The 18132-nt window shown below is 39.5% G+C and overlaps 1 protein-coding gene across 1 annotated transcript; it reads right to left on the bottom strand.

The window, feature by feature from the left end:
• Positions 1–9916: 9916 nt before the first annotated feature.
• On the bottom strand, positions 9917–13501 carry LOC137500965 (uncharacterized). Its single transcript, XM_068227732.1, has 3 exons — positions 13409–13501; positions 11356–11491; positions 9917–11217 (listed from the first exon to the last, which is right to left on the bottom strand). The coding sequence occupies exons 1-3, from the start codon at positions 13493–13495 to the stop codon at positions 10862–10864; spliced, it is 579 nt and encodes a 192-aa protein (XP_068083833.1). The 5' UTR covers positions 13496–13501; the 3' UTR covers positions 9917–10861.
• Between the last annotated feature and the right edge of the window lie 4631 nt (positions 13502–18132).

The raw sequence follows: 18132 nt of genomic DNA, 5'->3' as shown, positions 1-18132 counted from the left end.
CATTTCCCATAATTATATTAATAAAAACGAATGGTATAATAATTTTCAGTAAAAGGTAGGCCCTAAATCATTATACAGTTGCCTTCTTTCACCTTAATTTCTTGCGTTCAAATTTGATACCCGTGTATATTTTAGTACAAATTATTTTAATTATTCTTTTGACAGTGTCTGCATGAGTATGGAAATAGTTTAATTTCATAGGGCCAATATTGACGAAAATATGGGGCATTCTTTCTTACAGTGGTTGAGCGCGACGATAATGAAGCCATGGTCGAGACCACCATCATTTCATCCAGCCTTCGCACACAGGAATTACAAAGAAAGTGGATAATTTGACGCTCATTGAATTGATATACACAGTGCGTCTGTTGCATTCAAGGACTCCCCACATTCCCCTCTCTCATCGTTGTCAAGCCAGGTGGGACGTGCGAGCAGGCGGGGAGCAAGTACCTTCCCTTCCGCGTGTTTCGTTCTTGCTAGATATCCCGTATATCACTCTCTCCACCTCCCCTTCACTCTTCAGATATTCGCATGTGTTACGTGTCTAATGAATGTGACCAATGAGAGAGAATGTGTAAGCAGGTACTGGGCTGTTCTGAGGGCTGTACTAATTTCTTCCCTGAAATTATTTCTGGCCACGATATACTGAACCCTTGAACTTACCATTCCATCGTTGGTCGGCCACAGCTGCTACAGTAGAACAATATAGAACTCTTAAATCATGGGTCGTTGCGGGAAGAAATTCGGTCACGATCTTAACCAAACGATGGGGTTCAGAAGAGAGCCCAACTACTTGAAATGAGGAGCAAAAATGTGCTTACTAACTTTTATTAAAATCGAAATCGCACGACAACATTATTATTTTAATATAAATCCTTAAAATAAAAAAATTATAAGTTATTTATTATTGAATGTTTCAAACGCAGTCACATTGCATAGCGTTGATTTATTTCTCATAATATCGAAGAGTTGCTTCGGAGAAAGTAATAAATTAGCGGACAGCGAAACTGAAAAACTGAAAAAGGAAAGACCTGAAAACCGGGCACCTATTACTCCAAACGAGAACTGAGAATTAATCCACACGATCCGTGGAAAATCTGACTTTCAATAAGTAGAACGCCTGATTTCCTCTCAATTAAGGTTATTCACCAGTCGAATACCCTTACGGATACGGAACACCCGCCGAATGGACCCTTAATCGAACCAAATTGACTATCAGTTGCTTTGGATAGGTTGCGAAATATTATGGGAAAGCATGGTGTTCACTACGAGTTAACGGCATCATTCACAATTGAAATAAAATTCCACCATGTATTTGTCATTCATGACACCCTTAAGTGATAAAATAATCCCAATGCTAAATGTGCATCACCCGAACAACTGTTCGGAAGGAACCAACAACAACATGATCCGCGAGGATCTTACGTTACGTCGTTCTAAAGGAACAAAACTGCGAAATGCAGGAAACACTTATTCATCACGCATTTAGAAGAAATGCCAAACACTGAAGTTAATTAAAAAGTGGTAAATCACTTGAAAAGTATTATTATCAAACCGATTTTCAGGTTAGAAATGGTTATGTTACGCTTAATAAAATTACCAGTCCACATTGAAAAATACAACAAACTTAAGGAATTCTTTCCTTTCTCAAACAATGACTACCAGTACAGATCCATCTGCTTATTGTTTGTCCCAACGCACTACCTACAAAGTGATTACTTAATCGAATTCAACTACGTATATAAATGAAAGAACGACAAAGATTGAAAATAAAAATAATATTACCGGCTGACGAATCGAAACCACATTCGCAGCTCAAGTCTCACACTAATACATTGAGTGTCAATATGCACGCTATCAAAACGAAACGGACGTCAGAACGACAAAACAATTAAGCCCGTAAAATAAAATATCAAAGTCATTTTAACTCAACACGCATGGAGAATTACAGTAAAATATTTAATCACCCTTAGGTCGACATCCAAGTGTTGGGCAACCCTCATTCGCCGATAACGGTCCCATATCTTAGGGAGCACCTTCCAGCTGTTGGAGCTGCGCAAACGTTGGCCTCATTATTACCGATCTAACCCTCTTCATATTTCATATTTTACTGTAGATGCTACCTTCGCCCAGGTCACTTCGCAAAAACAAAAAAAGCGAAAAAACATCTAATCTGAGACTTGAGTATGTACAGCTGACATCCCAGACCTATCGTCAGGCTCACTTAAAATCTGTACACCCTAACACTAATCTCTATGTACACGATACCTTCCTAATTCTATCGTCGAGCGTGAACTAGGACGTCTCATCATCAGTATACTCCTAGGATAACATGTAACGTCCTAAATCTATTGTCGGGCGGAAAATGGGTCATATTAAGCATCTCCTGGCATATCCGGCGAACTAACAATTTCAAACAAACTCTGACATTTTAGTAATAACCTGGTCAGACTAATAACACACACGGAACAACGTCTCTTACTATTAAACGAATGCAAGTCGGAAAATGCAGTAAGTCTCTATATCGTTTCAAAACGTGAACTCGAAAAATAAATATACGTGACGAACAATCCTCCAACTCAAATACGATCCCAGCATGCGCAATGAAGTTTTAGGGAAGAAATAATAATTCCCAACACACGTCTACCATTTAGTGGATGTTGTCCGAAAATAATAATCATCACTACCGCATTGGAAACCGTCAAATCAAACCAAACCAAACCAAACCCCATGACACTTCAGCCCTTGAAGGGCCTTGGCCTACCAAGCGACCGCTGCTCAGCCCGAAGGCCTGCAGATTACGAGGTGTCGTGTGGTCAGTACGACGAATCCTCTCGGCCGTTATTCTTGGCTTTCTAGACCGGGGCCGCTATCTCACCGTCAGATAGCTCCTCAATTCTAATCACGTAGGGTGAGTGGACCTCGAACCAGCCCTCAGAACCAGGTAAAAATCCCTGACCTGGCCGGGAATCGAACCCGGGGCCTCCGGGTAAGAGGCAGGCATGCTACCCCTACACCACGGGGCCGGCAAACCCTCAAATCGCCTACCGTTAATTTCAAATATTTATATCTATGATTATCCAGTGAAACGAAATTCAATAAATTCACACACCACCCACCGTGTATTCTAAATGCTATTTTATCCTTGAGGTCACATTATCTTAATATTCATACTACCAAGATTTTTAATCTTTACTAGAATCGTTTTCACTTGGGATCTTACTAGAAATCTACAGTGCCTCACACAGTAGTCTCAATTTTCGGATTGTTAGCGGAAAACCTTACAGCCTGCCACAATACAGCCTGTCTCACAAATTCTTCCTCGGCAAACATAGCCTGTCTCAAAACTCATTCTCCTCGCCTTATCCCAGCGGTATTACTTAAAATCCAGGCTCCCTTTCATCTTCAGTATTCCTATCACTCTCATCTCCACATATATAAATTCTTCGCTCTCAATCCATTTTTCTTATATTTCCAAGACCCTTTTCACATTTCAATCCTCTGGTGAAAACAATACCCATTATAAAATACACCTCTTTATTTTATTGTTAGTACAACTTTCGGACCTCGAGAATACAAGAACACACCGCGATTTTCCGTATCATCGACATACACGAAGTCACAAAATTTTACTTCCCATGAATAAAACATAACTCTGTCGAATTTCACTGGAATTTTCTAAATGCCTGCGATCCTTGTAAAACATACTTGTTAAATGCACTTTTAACATAGGAAATTTTTTTATCCCGCGGTAGACATTATTATTATTATTATTATTATTATTATTATTATTATTATTATTATTATTATTATTATTATTTTAGACAAAACTTCTGAATTCAAATGATATTTGAAATTAAGACATTCGCCACGACTACTTTATCATTATCGCTTTCCTAATTTTCCTCACTTTGGACGATATCTCACAGAACATCAACACCAGATTTAAACGTCGCATTTTACAGTTTCTTGACGTGAAATTTTACAAAACTAAAATTTTCACACGCTGACCACAATTATAACACTTTTCGCCTGATAATTACAAATATCAACCCGACACACATCTTGAAAAAAAAAATGTTGGGACAAACAATAAAGTCTAGCTACAACATAATACAGAATATAGACAGACCTGCATTGACGTCATCTCCAGTATTCTGGCTACATTATTGCCAGCTGACCTCGTACTTAGCCGCACATTGGTACAGGGAACATTATCTTCTCAAACATATCTATCTTACACATACGGCCTTTTCACACGTTATTAAATGATAACACAAATCACGCACTTTCTTCGTTATAATTTGTACAGCAAACCTCCTTCGTTCTGCAGTCCACTGCGACTGTCTCCCTTCTCAGAATCGGCTTTCTGTCACCCTAATGTAACAGGTGTTCAACAGATAACGAAATCAGAACTACTCTGACTAGCTTCCCCAACTCCCTTAACACTTTCCAACACACACGAGGTGATACAATAAAATCTGCCATGTACTTTAACAGACGCCTATGCTTTCACAGTTTGTCGGCGAAAGTTCAGAAAATTTCTATCACCTTTTAGAAGATGTGGACCACAGCCATGAACATGTACTAAGTTATTTGTAGATCAATCTTATACAATTTCTGCTGACGACGGGCGTAAGCTTCAGCTGCTTTAGAACCCAGATCGACACTGAGAAAAATGCAGAGGGGGTTTCTTTTATAGTCTTAGGAGTGACGCTACTCACACCACTAAGCTTGATTGCGTAATCTGCTAATTTCGCGTCCAATATACCGATTTTCATGAAACTTGTTCCAGAATTCCTGCCCGGGTGTTTCGCGGGTTTTCTTCATTCATTGACCTTGGCACGTGGAGCTAGTCCACTGATCTGACGCTGATTTGTACTTAGGCTTAACTGCATTTATATTTTACCCTGGGGGCTCTGTCTTCACGTAGGGTTTAAGAATAATTTAGATTATTTATTTCTGTATTTACTGTGTTGCCAAAATCTCTCGTTACGCAGAATTCCGTGAATTTGAAGAATTGTTGGGCACTCGAAGTCCACCGAGGTGTCACGGTATTTCACGAGCTTGCCGTGGGTGAGATCGTTCCCACGCGACAGCGAGGCTCTGGAAGCGCAACATGGCTGCTCTCAAAAATAAAAGTAGCTTGTTATTTTAAATAAATATTGAGAAAATTGTAAAATATTTTTCTCATCGTAGAATTATGGGTTCAATACTAAAGTTCTCGAGCATACACCTGTAATAGCGACGTAGTCTGTTGTGATAAGAAACCCAATTTATTTAAAATGAATGGTATTTTGTAAGTTTTTAACAACGGTAGTGATGCGATTAGTTTGAGAGTCACATTTTAAATGTTCAGCCTAGTGTATCTCCGGCTCCGTGGTATGATGGCCGTCGGTACAAGGTGTCCCTGGGTCGAATCCCGGCCGGGTCAAATATTTTAACTCTAATTAGTTATTTCCTGTCGCTCAAGGACTGGATATTTCTGCAGTCTCGTATACCATACACTTTATAGGACCCCAAACAGTAACGTCTTTGACCAATTGTACCAAATTCTCCACCGATGATACAGACTTTGTAATCAAGTTGGACGTCAATAATTCCAACCTCTTTTGTAATTTAATGCACTTTGTGATGCTTTTGTTAGGTTGGTGGAGGTTTCTTGATAAATTGTGGAATGAAAACCTCACCCCCCTCCACCCCACCATCATATTCGAAGCCTTTTCAAACTTAGATGCCCCACGGTGGCAAACCGTACATTTCCGGATATATTATCCTCTTGAAAAAAGGTCGGTTCGCTATCGCACACCACATACTAAGCATTACCATGTTCATTACGAATCACCCTGTGTATATAGCCTACTACACGGAGTGTATAGTAATTAGACCGACAAACTTATAGATGTTGTATTGGACGCGAAAACAACTTTTGATAATGCCAATTTTTATGGAAGTATTATCGGAACTGTTGCAAGCAAGACGTGTCTTTGGCCACAAGTAAACAAACGTAATTCGAATATTATGAGGTACTGGCACATTTTGATATTCCGGTGTGAGATCATTTAAATGAAATATTTCAAGAACGCTGAAATAGGAGATGAGGTGCTATTCCATGGTCTCCTCGATCACCGGATTTATCCACTTTAGACATTTTTCTTAGGGGTCGGGCCTGGCTCTTGTGCATGAGACTTTAGTTGGCAGTGAAGGCACTTTGGTTGTTAGGATAGTCGCAGCAGCTGGGGAAATAATTAAAAATCCTGAAATATTTATTCACTTTTGGTAATCCATGATTAGACGATGTGAGCTTTGAGTGCAAGTCAATTGAGGTGTTTATGAACCTCTTCTGTAAAGAGCACTGAAATATGTAACATTTGTGGCACTGTATTTCAGAAGAAAATTAAATGTGTGTTACGTATTGTCACTTATCTTCACTAAGAAAGTCTCGCAGGTCTCAATGACATTAGACAAAGTTGTTCGCATTTCGTATCCTGTACAACCTCTGCAAGTTTGTCGGTCTCATTTTTATGCACCTTATATTGTCATAGAGTTTAGGATTTGTGATATTTATCTTTCTAGGTATATCGTTTTCAAGACTGTAAATAACTGTCTTTGATTATTTAATTTTTCTCCTTAGATAACGTTTTGTCCGCCTCTGTGGTGTAGTGGTTAGTGTGATTAGCTGCAACCCCCGGAGTCCCGGGTTCGATTCCCGGCTCTGCCACGAAATTTGAACAAGTGGTACGAAGGCTGGAACGAGGTCCACTCAGCCTCGGGAGGTCAGCTGAGTCGAGGTGGGTTCGATTCCCACCTCAGCCATCCTGGAAGTGGTTTTCCGTAGTTTCCTACTTCTCCTCCAGGCAAATTCCTGGATGGTACCTAACTTAATGCCACGGCCGTTTCCTTCCCTCTTCCTCGTCTATCCATTCCAATCTTCCCATCCCCCGCAAGGCCCCTGTTCAGCATAGCAGGTGAGGCCGCCTGAGTGTGCTATTGGTCATTCTCCCCAGTTGTATCCCCGACCCAATGTCCTCGCGCTCCAGGACACTCCCCTTGAGGCGGTAGAGATGGGATCCCTCGCTGATTCCGAGGGAAAAACAAACCCTGGAGGGTAATCACATTAAGAAAGAAAGATAACTTTTGCTTGTTATCCTCTTCATATGTTAATTTACAAGTATTTTAATCTCTAGGGTCAAATTAATATTTGGTAACGGGGGCAGGCTCAATCCTCGTGCAAGTGATGACTGTTCACGTGGCTGACGTCGACCTGCAAGACGACATAGACCAAAGTAAATTCTCGCAGAACTTCCAGACCGAGCGCTAGAAAATGTTGCAAAACTAGTTCATTTCCTTTTGTTTTACAATGAATTGGCGATCAAATTAACCAAAACATTGTTGAACCCGACCTAATGCCTTCTTGCAACAGGATTTTGTGGATTGTGATACAAAGTTCTTCATGATTATGTCCACCGTATGTAACTTAACAGGCTTAGCAATGGTATCGCCAGACTTCTACAACCACCCCCCCCCCCCCCGGTCAATTAACACGTATAGTGAATGATGGGTTGAATCCCGGAGTTCTTATGATTTATGACCTAGAATATTTGCCAAAGTACGTTAACATATAGAGAGGCGTGTTATGTATCCTCAAATTTGATCTGAAATAATTTGAGATTTGTGTCCAGAATGTTGCTTTCTCCTTACGTTTTGTAACTGCCGCTATGGTCATGTGTGTGCAAGAAGGATGGTACACAGTATACTGGTATAGTGCCCGAATACTGTTAGTTAAATATTCTTTTTAAACTGCTAATCCGGAATGATTTGAAATTTGCCCCGAAGATGTTGCGATTTTTCTCTCTCATTATATTTGGGAAAGTAATTGTACCCGAACCGGGCGAGTTGGCCATGCGATTAGGGGCGCGTGGCTGTGAGCTTGCATCCGGGAGATAGTGGGTTCGAATCCCACTGTCGGCAGGCCTGAAGATGGTTTTCCGTGGTTTCCCCATTTTCACACCAAGCAAATGCTTGGGCTGTATGTTAATTAAGGCCAAGGCCGCTTCCTTCCAACTCCTATGCATTTCCTATCCCATCGTCGCCATAAGACCTATCTGTATCGGTGCGACATAAAGCCACTAGCAAAACAAATCGTACCCGTAATTCAATAAAACTTCTACCACCTTTCCTCACACCCTGGTTGGGTCGCAGGCGAAGACCAGACGAAGCTAAAATCTCCGACCCTGCCGGCACTGGAACCCGAGATCCTCTGAATCGAATGTTTTGACCCAGAACATTCAGCAACCTCTACATTCATACATATTTCCTTTGAAATTGGGATCCCTACTGGTCACAATTCTTCTCCTTCATTGGTGTTTTCACGTCAAGATGAGGGTTCCGACATAATTCAACATCGGGACACTCACTTTACCTGGTCTATGACATCAGCAGGTCGTATACCCACATGCCACATATACTCACGTATGCAGTCCATCCAGCGTTTTCTTGGCCTTCCTCTTGATGTCCGTGCATCAGGATTAATTGCGAGAGCTTGCTGCGCAATGGATGTTGGATCAGATTTGGCCTGTTCCAGCGTAGCCTTGTCTCTCGCATCTTGTGTTGTATCGGGACGACTTTGAAAGAGACCCGGATGGCTTCATTCCTAATGTGATCAAGCCGCAAGCCGCGTGCCTCCCAGTGATCATCTTAGCATCTTCATTTCCATCATCTGCTCGTCTCTGGTAGTTGAAGGCCCCATAGAGAGCTACTGGGCGGACAATCGTGCGCTGTATTTTTTACTTCAGATGTAGACATATATTCCTGTTAGAGAGGATGACTACAACCGAGAGAGTTAGCTGTGTGGTTAGGGGAACAGAGCTATGAGCTGAAGATGGTTATCCGTTGTTTCCCATTTTTACACCAGGCAAATGCTGGGGCTATACCTTAATTAAGGCCTCGGCCGTTTCCTTCCCACTCCTAGCCCTTTCCTATTGCACCGTCCCCATAAAACGTACCTGTATCGGTGCGACGTACACCACCTTATAGCAACTTGTAACCTGCCACCATTTAAGCCACGCAGCGTTTACAGTACTCAAGCCCAAACATCTGGAGCTTGCTACCATCTGCTGACAGGCGAGGATCAAGATATCTGAACCCTCGGGACTTCGTAAGAGGAATTTCGTTGGTCAGAATTGTGCTATTTGTCTGGATCAATGAATATTCAAGATAAACTTAAATATTATAATTAATGCCCGGTTTCTGGAACGTGAGATATCGAACCTATAGCGGTATCGAATGGATAACTCTCGTTTTGGCGTTGCACGAACGTCAGCTACATCTATCGATTCGATAAATCTCCTGCTAACTTAGAGGGCCCTGAGCAGGAGATATCTATTTGTTAACTTGGTTGGCACGTGCGCAGTACTTCAGTATCGGCGAAGGTATCGGCAGCTAATATTGTGTTAACGTTTTACATGGCTTTCTCATCTTCTTCCGACGAAGAAATTATAGAAGTTGTCAACATTTTAGAACGACCACGATTATATCATCGTCGACCTAATGTTATGACGATGTACAGTGAAAGCGAATTCAAAGACAGATTCAGATTACATAAGGATACTGTCATGCATTTGGTTGAGGTTATAGGCAATAATTTGCGTCCTGTGACAAACAGAAGTTTTTCAATTTCTCCTCTTGAACAAATATTAATAACAATACTTTTTTATGCTACTGGTTCTTATCAGATTCTTGTCGGTGATTGCATTCATGTCCATAAAAGTACAGTTTGTAGAGTAATTAAGAAGGTAACTCACGAGATTGCCAGTTTGAGGCCTAATTACGTACGAGTGCCAGAATCAAGGAACGAACTGTTAAGGGTAAAGGAAGGTTTCTTTTCTATGAGTGGATTCCCTAATGTGTTAGGCTGTGTTGATGGAAGTCACATTCCAGTTCAATCACCGAGCAAAGATATGGGTGAACTTTATAGAAACAGAAAGGGATTCTTTTCCATTAATGTTCAAGTTGTCTGTGACCATTTATTGAAGATTAGGGATATTGTCGCACGATTTCCTGGGTCTGTTCATGACAGTACAGTCTTCAACAGTTCCCATATCAGGGCTAGGTTTGAAGCTCAGGAGTTTGATGGCACTTTACTTGGTGACAGTGCTTACCCATGTCGTCCATATCTCATGACTCCATTTCTCAATCCTAATACTGAAGGTGAAGTGAGATATAATCATGCTCACATTAGAACAAGAGTATCAGTGGAACATATATTTGGTGTCTGGAAAAGGAGATTTCCTTGTTTATCTTTAGGCCTGAGGATTAAATTGGAAACAGCACTTGCTGTAATTGTGGCTACTGCTGTTTTACATAAACTAGCAATAGATGAACATGGACAAGAGTTTGACATTGAAGCTATTCCTGAAGAAAATAACATTGACCCACCTCTGCCAGACAATGGGTCTGGAAATGCTGTGAGAAGAACACTGGTTACCACCTTCTTCAGGTAAGACTGAAATATGATTTAAAAAATGAAATTGTACAACACTACATTGTAATGAACAATATAACACACAGTAGTAGAAAAAAAAAAATTATTTAACGTTGTTTCCCTGCTTCTAAATATCAATGTTGCACTTTAATTGATCATACTGTGCTTGCTTTATTTTAAGTTCTAAGGTTTTAAGTTAATTTTCTATCTGAATATTCTCTAACTGGTTTAATTTCACTTGTCTTTCCAATCTTGCACTCTCCAGTTCTATTTCAAGTTTACTTTCAATTAGTTTATGGCATCTTTTCATATGGTCCAACACTAAAATACTGGTTTCCTCCTCCCTTGCCTTTACTGCCTCCTCAGTAGTCATTATTTTCAATTTTTTTCATGAATTTCATTGTCATATTTGTCTGTAATATTTTTTCTGTTTATTACTCTGTCTGCCATGCACTCTGCTGCCCTCTTCCTTCTTATAACATTACCATTACATTGGTCACTGTTTATTGCAGCTGATCGACTGTGTGTGGGCGTTGGGGTGACCACTTCTGGTGCCCTATGGACATCAGGGACTGCCTGGGTGACAACTTCTGGTACCTTATGGACTATAGGGGCTGTTTGGGGGATGACTTCTGGTGACTTTTGAATCTCAACTTCAAGGGCTGTTTGGGTGACCACTTCTGGTGCCTTTTGCAGATGATCATCTGATGGATTAATCACATCTAGTACAACATCTGAAAAATATAATAGTATTTATTAATACGGTATAAAATAAAAAAGTCATAGTTAAGTTATAGTACTCATTCCAACAAAATAAATTAATAAATTATATGACAGAAAGGAAGATAACAGATGAAGATTAAATTAGATACCTCCAAGATATTCAGCACATGAATCGTAACAATTCCGCAGAGGCTCAAGCTGAGGTTTCATCATTGCTATGAATCTCTCATCTATGTTGTCTGTTTTTGGAGTAAATGTTCCACCTCCTGTTTTGTAATGCTCCACCTGAAATAATAAATACATGCATGTTTACCAATAATCATAAAGCAATAAATCTCATTGAATCCTAAAGTAATTCACATAATAGCTAAGCAAACCAGCAAACCTCATATCCAACAGACAGACCACTGAGGATAAAAATGGAAGAGAGGTATTATTTTATTCTAGCCTTGCATATAGACTAACCTAGTCCTAATTATGTAATATTTACAGTTGTTATCCACATGTTGCATTATTATTTCATTACTGGTATATTAACAATAATTAATATTAAAGATTCATAACTGATAATTATTGTATTATTCAATTACTAGCTGCCATGAAACATTTTCATACCCTCCTGTGTCATAAAAATATAGGCTTACTCAGTACCTTGCATGTATCTTAAGAATAGTTGCCTAAATTTGGACAAAACAAGTTCTAGCTCTTATTCAAATGAAACCACTGCACTTGCATTTCATTTTCTTACTGTCATGTTACTGTTTTTAATAATATCAGTTTGACTGCATGATCAGATTACATCTTTTACTATTATTATTATTATTATTATTTCCTCCAGGCCCAATTTTATCATCCGCTCTTTATGGAGAATTCAGGGAACAGAAGGAAGATTTTAATCACATAGAAATTAACTTATTGTTTTCTTTAGTTAGTGCAAAGAAAGCTATTTTAGAATGTGAGAAAAAAGTCTGTGTACCTTTCAAAGTGGTGGTGGTGATTACTGTTTTAAGAGGAAGTATTTATCTTTCAAAAACAAAGAACAAGCTTGGAAACAACCAGCTGATAGTTTCAATGAAATATGTGACTCCCAAGAAACATAAAACATCTGGGCCTCTTTAATTAAAAATCTTGCTGAGAGCTGTTGTTTATGTTACCTTCTTATCTGTGTCAACACACTTCACAGCCTTCAGGAATATTAAGTGGCCTTGGTTAGCTCCCTACATTCAGTTGAAATTCTCAAGTGGACTGCTAAATCTCATGTCATGAGTTAAGAGAGGGATTTGGAGGTATTAACAGGTAAGTACGAAAACAGATGCTTCTTTTATGTTAACTTTAATTTCTTCCTTCATTGGTTCACCAACAAATCATAAAAATACTGGTGGATAGGATAGTTTGCTTGATATCATTTTCTGCCATATTTGGGAGATTGTTAATTCCCTGAGGAAAATTGTGCAGTGTGTTAGTGACTTCAAACTGGTCATCAGTAACAGGAGGTATGCTTTCTTAACCTCAGTTGTACATAGAATCATTAGCCTATCTTCATCAATATCAATCTATCATCAATAATTTCAATTAATTATTTCATTTTCTAATGCCAATAGGCCTACTATTTTTCAGCTGTATTAAAAAGTGTAGTGTTTGAGTAAATACTTCAGCAGCTTGTTATTCAAATCTATGGTAACCTTTTTACTAGGAAATTCCCAGATACATTAATACAAACTGGGGGAAAATGGGTTTAGTTTAAACTCAGAATTAAGTAGTTTTGGGAGGATGGTTGTCCAGCTGTACTTCCTCTTAAAACAATAATCACCAACCAGAAATGCTAAACTGCAGCAGTTTCAAATAAATGCAAGTTTAAACTCATTTGGAGGAAATGGCCCTAAGCCTAGGAATTTCTTTCTTTCTTCATCTTCCTGTTTTGCTATTTGTTTTACATCACAGTGCCAGATAATTCTTATGCCAATGATGGGATAAAAAAAACTACGACTGGTAAGGAAGCAACTGATGTGAAAATGGGGAACCATCATCTGTGCTGCTGACAGCTGGGTTCAAACCCACTATCTCCCGAATGCAAGCTGGCAGCTACGTGACAAACTGCGTAGCGAACTCACTTGTAGGCATTTCTATTGTAAGGTTTATATGGATAGCCTAACCTATAATATAGTAGGAATAGATAGAAATATTTTTATTGAAAAATCTTACCTTATCATCTGCAATATGCTGCCGAGCCTTCCTCTTCAATGTGTCGTACAAATAGTGCAGCTGTTTCGGGAGCCTGGTCCTGAGCATTGTACAATTTGGTTATCTCCTCCCAAGCTGTATTCTTTTCTTTCACACTCGTTGCATCAGTCCTTTTGTTCCCTATAACACTTATGAACTGCTCTACAATATCTAACAATATATTTTTGTCTTGTTCAGTAAAGTTTTTTGCCCTTTTGCTATCCATGATGTTACCCTCTGCAGAATTTAGCAATATTATTCAACGAAATGTACCGTATGACGTATTTGTGATGATGACTGGGACAGCTGGATAATAGCCAAGACTGTGAATCACTGCCTTTTGGATTCTGCTCATATTATGCATAAAAACAAGGCAGTACTAGCGGAGGCATCTAGTGAGTAGTTACGAAACTTGATCAACGAGCCAATAGTTGACAGTTCGATAAGTTAGCTGCTGTTACGCTGTGCAACGCAGCGAAGATTCATCGATTCGACAGCTGTAACAAATCAATAGCTGTCGGAAAGATATCTCACCATTCCAGAAACCGGGCATAAGTGGTCCGTCTTGAATATTCATTGATTGATTATAGTCAATACGGGATTAGTATTACTTGAAATGAAGCTGTTAAAGCTTATCACTTGTAATTTGTCTGGATGTCACATTCCATTGTCTTAGAGAGGTTAAGTCGCAGTCCAAATAGGTCTAGCCTCTCTTTCCACTGGTTGAAACGTTGTCCAAGTCTGTTCCGGGAGTCACTAGCCAGCATAACATCATCAACATTAAGCAGAGACCATGGTACAGAGTTCTGTATATCTGCAGTCACAGAGTCAATGCAGAAAATGAACAAAGCGGTGATAAAGCTGAACCTTTATGGACGCCCACTCGAATGCTAAACGGCTGAGTGATACTGGCAGCGCAGCAAACAGAACTGGTGGTTGTATTATAAAGGAGTTGCACACCTAGAACATAAGCCTTGGAATTATCATGGGAATGAAGCTAGTACCAGATAAGTTCGTGTGGGATCAAGTCAAATGCGTTTTCCGAATCCAGAAACGCCACATAGACTGTTCTTCGTTTGTCCAAATGCCTCTCCAACAGCAGACCAGCATCATGGATCACGTAGGTCGTTCCGCAGCCGTTCACGAAGCCACACTGGTTTGGCGAGATGGTGACAATGCTACGAATTCGGGCATCAAACATACCCTCAAGGATTTTCATAGTATGGCATAGGAGACGGTTAATGCGATAATTTTTGCAAACAGTGACATCACCTTTATCTTTTCTAGGTACTCTAATTCTCGCCTACCAGGCGGAAAGGATCTTATTTGTCTCAAGACACTCATTAAAGAGTCCTACTACGAAATCTAATCATTGATGTCCCAACTTCTTCCGAATATCTTACGGGATGTCGTCCCTCCAGTTGCGGTTTTTCATCATGCAGATAGCAACCATAACCGCAGCTACTGTAACGGGAGGTCCTGCACCTTCTACAGGATTCGCAGTTACAATTGGTGGATGCCGGATCCATTCACCTGCTAGACCCGTCACAACCACGGAACGCATCAAGTGGTGAAAGCTGCCTACCGTGTAGAAACAACTTATGGATAACTTCAGCTCACTCCCTACCAGCAACGTTACGCTGGATCAAATTACAGCTCAAATTCAAACAAGTGCAATGGCAATTTTGGGTGCCAAAAAAAAAGTACAAGAAGGCAACAACAAGCACAACTAGTTCCATTAATTTTCGGAAATCGTAAAGAATTCGTTTATAATCTCTTATTAAAAAGCCTAACCTATTACAATAATAATACGCTGAATATCAGATACTTACTACTAAATCAATGTAGCGATTTACAAAATCAATCCTTTCAGAACTTCCCTTCCATAATGTAACAGGCGACATTATGTATGGTATGAGAAGAAAGATGGTTGACATCTCGGCGACAACACTGTCAAACTGATTTATTTCTATAATCTGAACAACTCGTTGAAAAGCAGCGAATCCTGACAATAGGCTGATAGTAATGAACACCACAGCACGTACCATAGCTTTCAATGACCGAGGCTTACGACGGAAGTATCCTGAGAAAAGAAAGTGATTTTAGCACTTAGTAATAGGAGATACTATTTCTTTATCACATTTAACAAGGTGAATATTTTTCTGAAAAATAGTTTATATATTTACTGTTTATATAGACAAAAATTCACAGTTCGCCCTTTAGGCAAGCAACCCAATCTTGAAATCATCCCAGGTATATGAGCTACGAATATTAGGTGAATAAAATATAATAATATATGAGAATATATACTTTTATTCTTAAATATTAGAACTTTTCTTAATCATCGTTACTTGGTCGATTAGATTAGCAGTTTTGCCTTTATCTACCACTACGACCGCTAATGTGGGTGAATGCATTGTTTCACTTAAGCACCACTACGAGCGCTATTGTGAGTCAATGTAAAGTTTCAGTTAAGCCCTTAAAACTACGTTCGGTGTGGATATTTGTCAAAAAAAAAACGCTTGAGGGTATTGAACCAAGGAACACATTACAACTTGTAGAGAAGCGTGTTACGTATCCTTAAATATGATATGGAATAATTTTATAAAGTTGTGTCCAGAATGTTGCTTTTCCCTGAGGTTTGTCATTTGTTTAGGATTTGAATTCAAAAGAAAACGACAAAAAAAAAAAGCGGTTTTAGGCTCTTTTTTCGGAACTGCATTTAGGCTGGAAGTGATTTTCGTAATTTGTGTTTTAGTTTGATAGAGCTATCCAAGACTCACAATTTGAAACCTTAGCCCTTCAACTTTGGGCACCATTGAGGAAATGGCTTAATTTTACGTTGTTCGTAAAATGTTAGTAGGGAGGGTATTCCACAACCTAGCGGCAGTGACTACAAAGGAGCGGTGGTAAGCCCTGGAGTGACTGAGATATATTTAAAGAAGAACCAGATCGTGTACCGTTGTTATGATAGGAGGAGAGGTAATTACGTATTAATGATAGGTAATCCGGTACACCTGGGTAACCACATAAATGGGATTGTAAATAAAAGTTACAGATCTCTTCATAATATGGTTATGAGGGTATTTAGGCGTTCTAGTAAGGGTTTAAAGGAAAGGGGATATCAATCACTGGTAAGACTCTGGTTAGAGTATGGTTCTGGTCTATGGGATCCTCGCCAGGATTATTTGATTTGAGAACTGGAAAGATCCAAAGAAAATCGGTGCGATTTGTTCTGGGTGATTCCGACAAAAGGGTAGTGTTGAAAAGTTGAGCTGGGAAGACTTGGGAGTAAGGAGACAAGCTGATAGACTGAGCAGAATGTTCTGAGCTGTCAGGAAGAGATAACTTGGAACGACATTACTAGACTAATAAGCTTGTGTGGAGTTTTTACAAGTAGGAAAGGTCGTAATATTAAGATAAATTTGGAACTCAAGAGGTCAAATTGTGGAAAATATTCGTTAATAGGTATAGGAATTAGGGATTGAAATAATTTACGAAGGGAATTGTTTGGTAAATTTCCAACTTGTTTGATGTAAATTAAGAAAATACTTGATAAAATTATAGGGTATTAGTCACGTGGGCGTCAACCCTTTATGGAAATCATTGGTGATTGATTGAGGTCAGTGGTAGGACAGTGAGGAAGACCAAGGCCAACTAGATATACAGGCCATAAGGCTCCCCCTCCACTTCGGGCGCTACGTCACACTAGTCGCCAGCCGCTTCACTTCTCGCCAGTAGTGATGAGCGATACCGTGATTTGTGAGTCACAGCGTGATTTGATATCGTGATTTTCTGATATCAGTGATTTTTAGTCGTGACGTGATCACAATCACCGCATCGTCCGTGCTGCTTGTTATTTGTAGCTTGTGATCAAGAGAATGCCTTGTTATTGTGACTAGGCCATCTCTGTGTAAACATTTATAAGAAAATCACCCACCTAAGGTTTTGCATTTAATAAACAGCCTACATTTTGGTTGCATTACAGACACGGTCGTTGCCAATTTACTTCTAGGCGTACAAACATAATCATTTTATTATTTACATTCTTTTTTTGTAGACATGCCGAAGTTCAGCCAATATGTGAAGGAAAAAATAGGATCAATTATGGCAACAGTCGTGTTTTATACTGTAACCGATTATTTGGTATGTGCTAGGAAATGAAATTCTACACATTTATCTGGCACAAGTGAAAAATATAATGATGAATGACTATTCTCAGCCACCTAATGTAAGGTTAACGATACCAGTGCACCTTTCCCTAGATAATAGTACCGGCAGTAATTTAGAAAAATGTAAGGTATGGAAAGGCATTGACCCAGCTGCGTGAGGGCAATTGGGAAGCTACAATGAGCAGCGGTCTCAGAGGCACGGCAATACACTTGAGGGATGTGATGTGCTGACCACACGGCTATCTAATATCTGCAAGCCTAGAGCTGCGCAGAAGCTGTAAATGAAAGCCAAGACCTTTCAAGGCCTGGAGTGTTCTTGTTCTTAATTAACTTTAGAGTAATAGTGGTTTAAATGAAATAATTCAAAATTACAAACTTTATTCATTAGCTATTCCTTATCTTAGTCTGTAATTTTCATCACATTATTGTGTTTTAGATTTCACAAGAGCATGCTGATAGTGCGAGTCAAAGCAAAATCAACCATGAAAAGTAACATGGACAGACTCTGCTCACACAAAGTATACCTCCCACAAT

The sequence above is a fragment of the Anabrus simplex genome, chromosome 5 (assembly GCF_040414725.1).
Source record: "Anabrus simplex isolate iqAnaSimp1 chromosome 5, ASM4041472v1, whole genome shotgun sequence".
Classification (NCBI taxonomy): Eukaryota; Metazoa; Arthropoda; class Insecta; order Orthoptera; family Tettigoniidae; genus Anabrus; species Anabrus simplex.
This window is presented reverse-complemented; position numbering and strand designations above follow the sequence as displayed.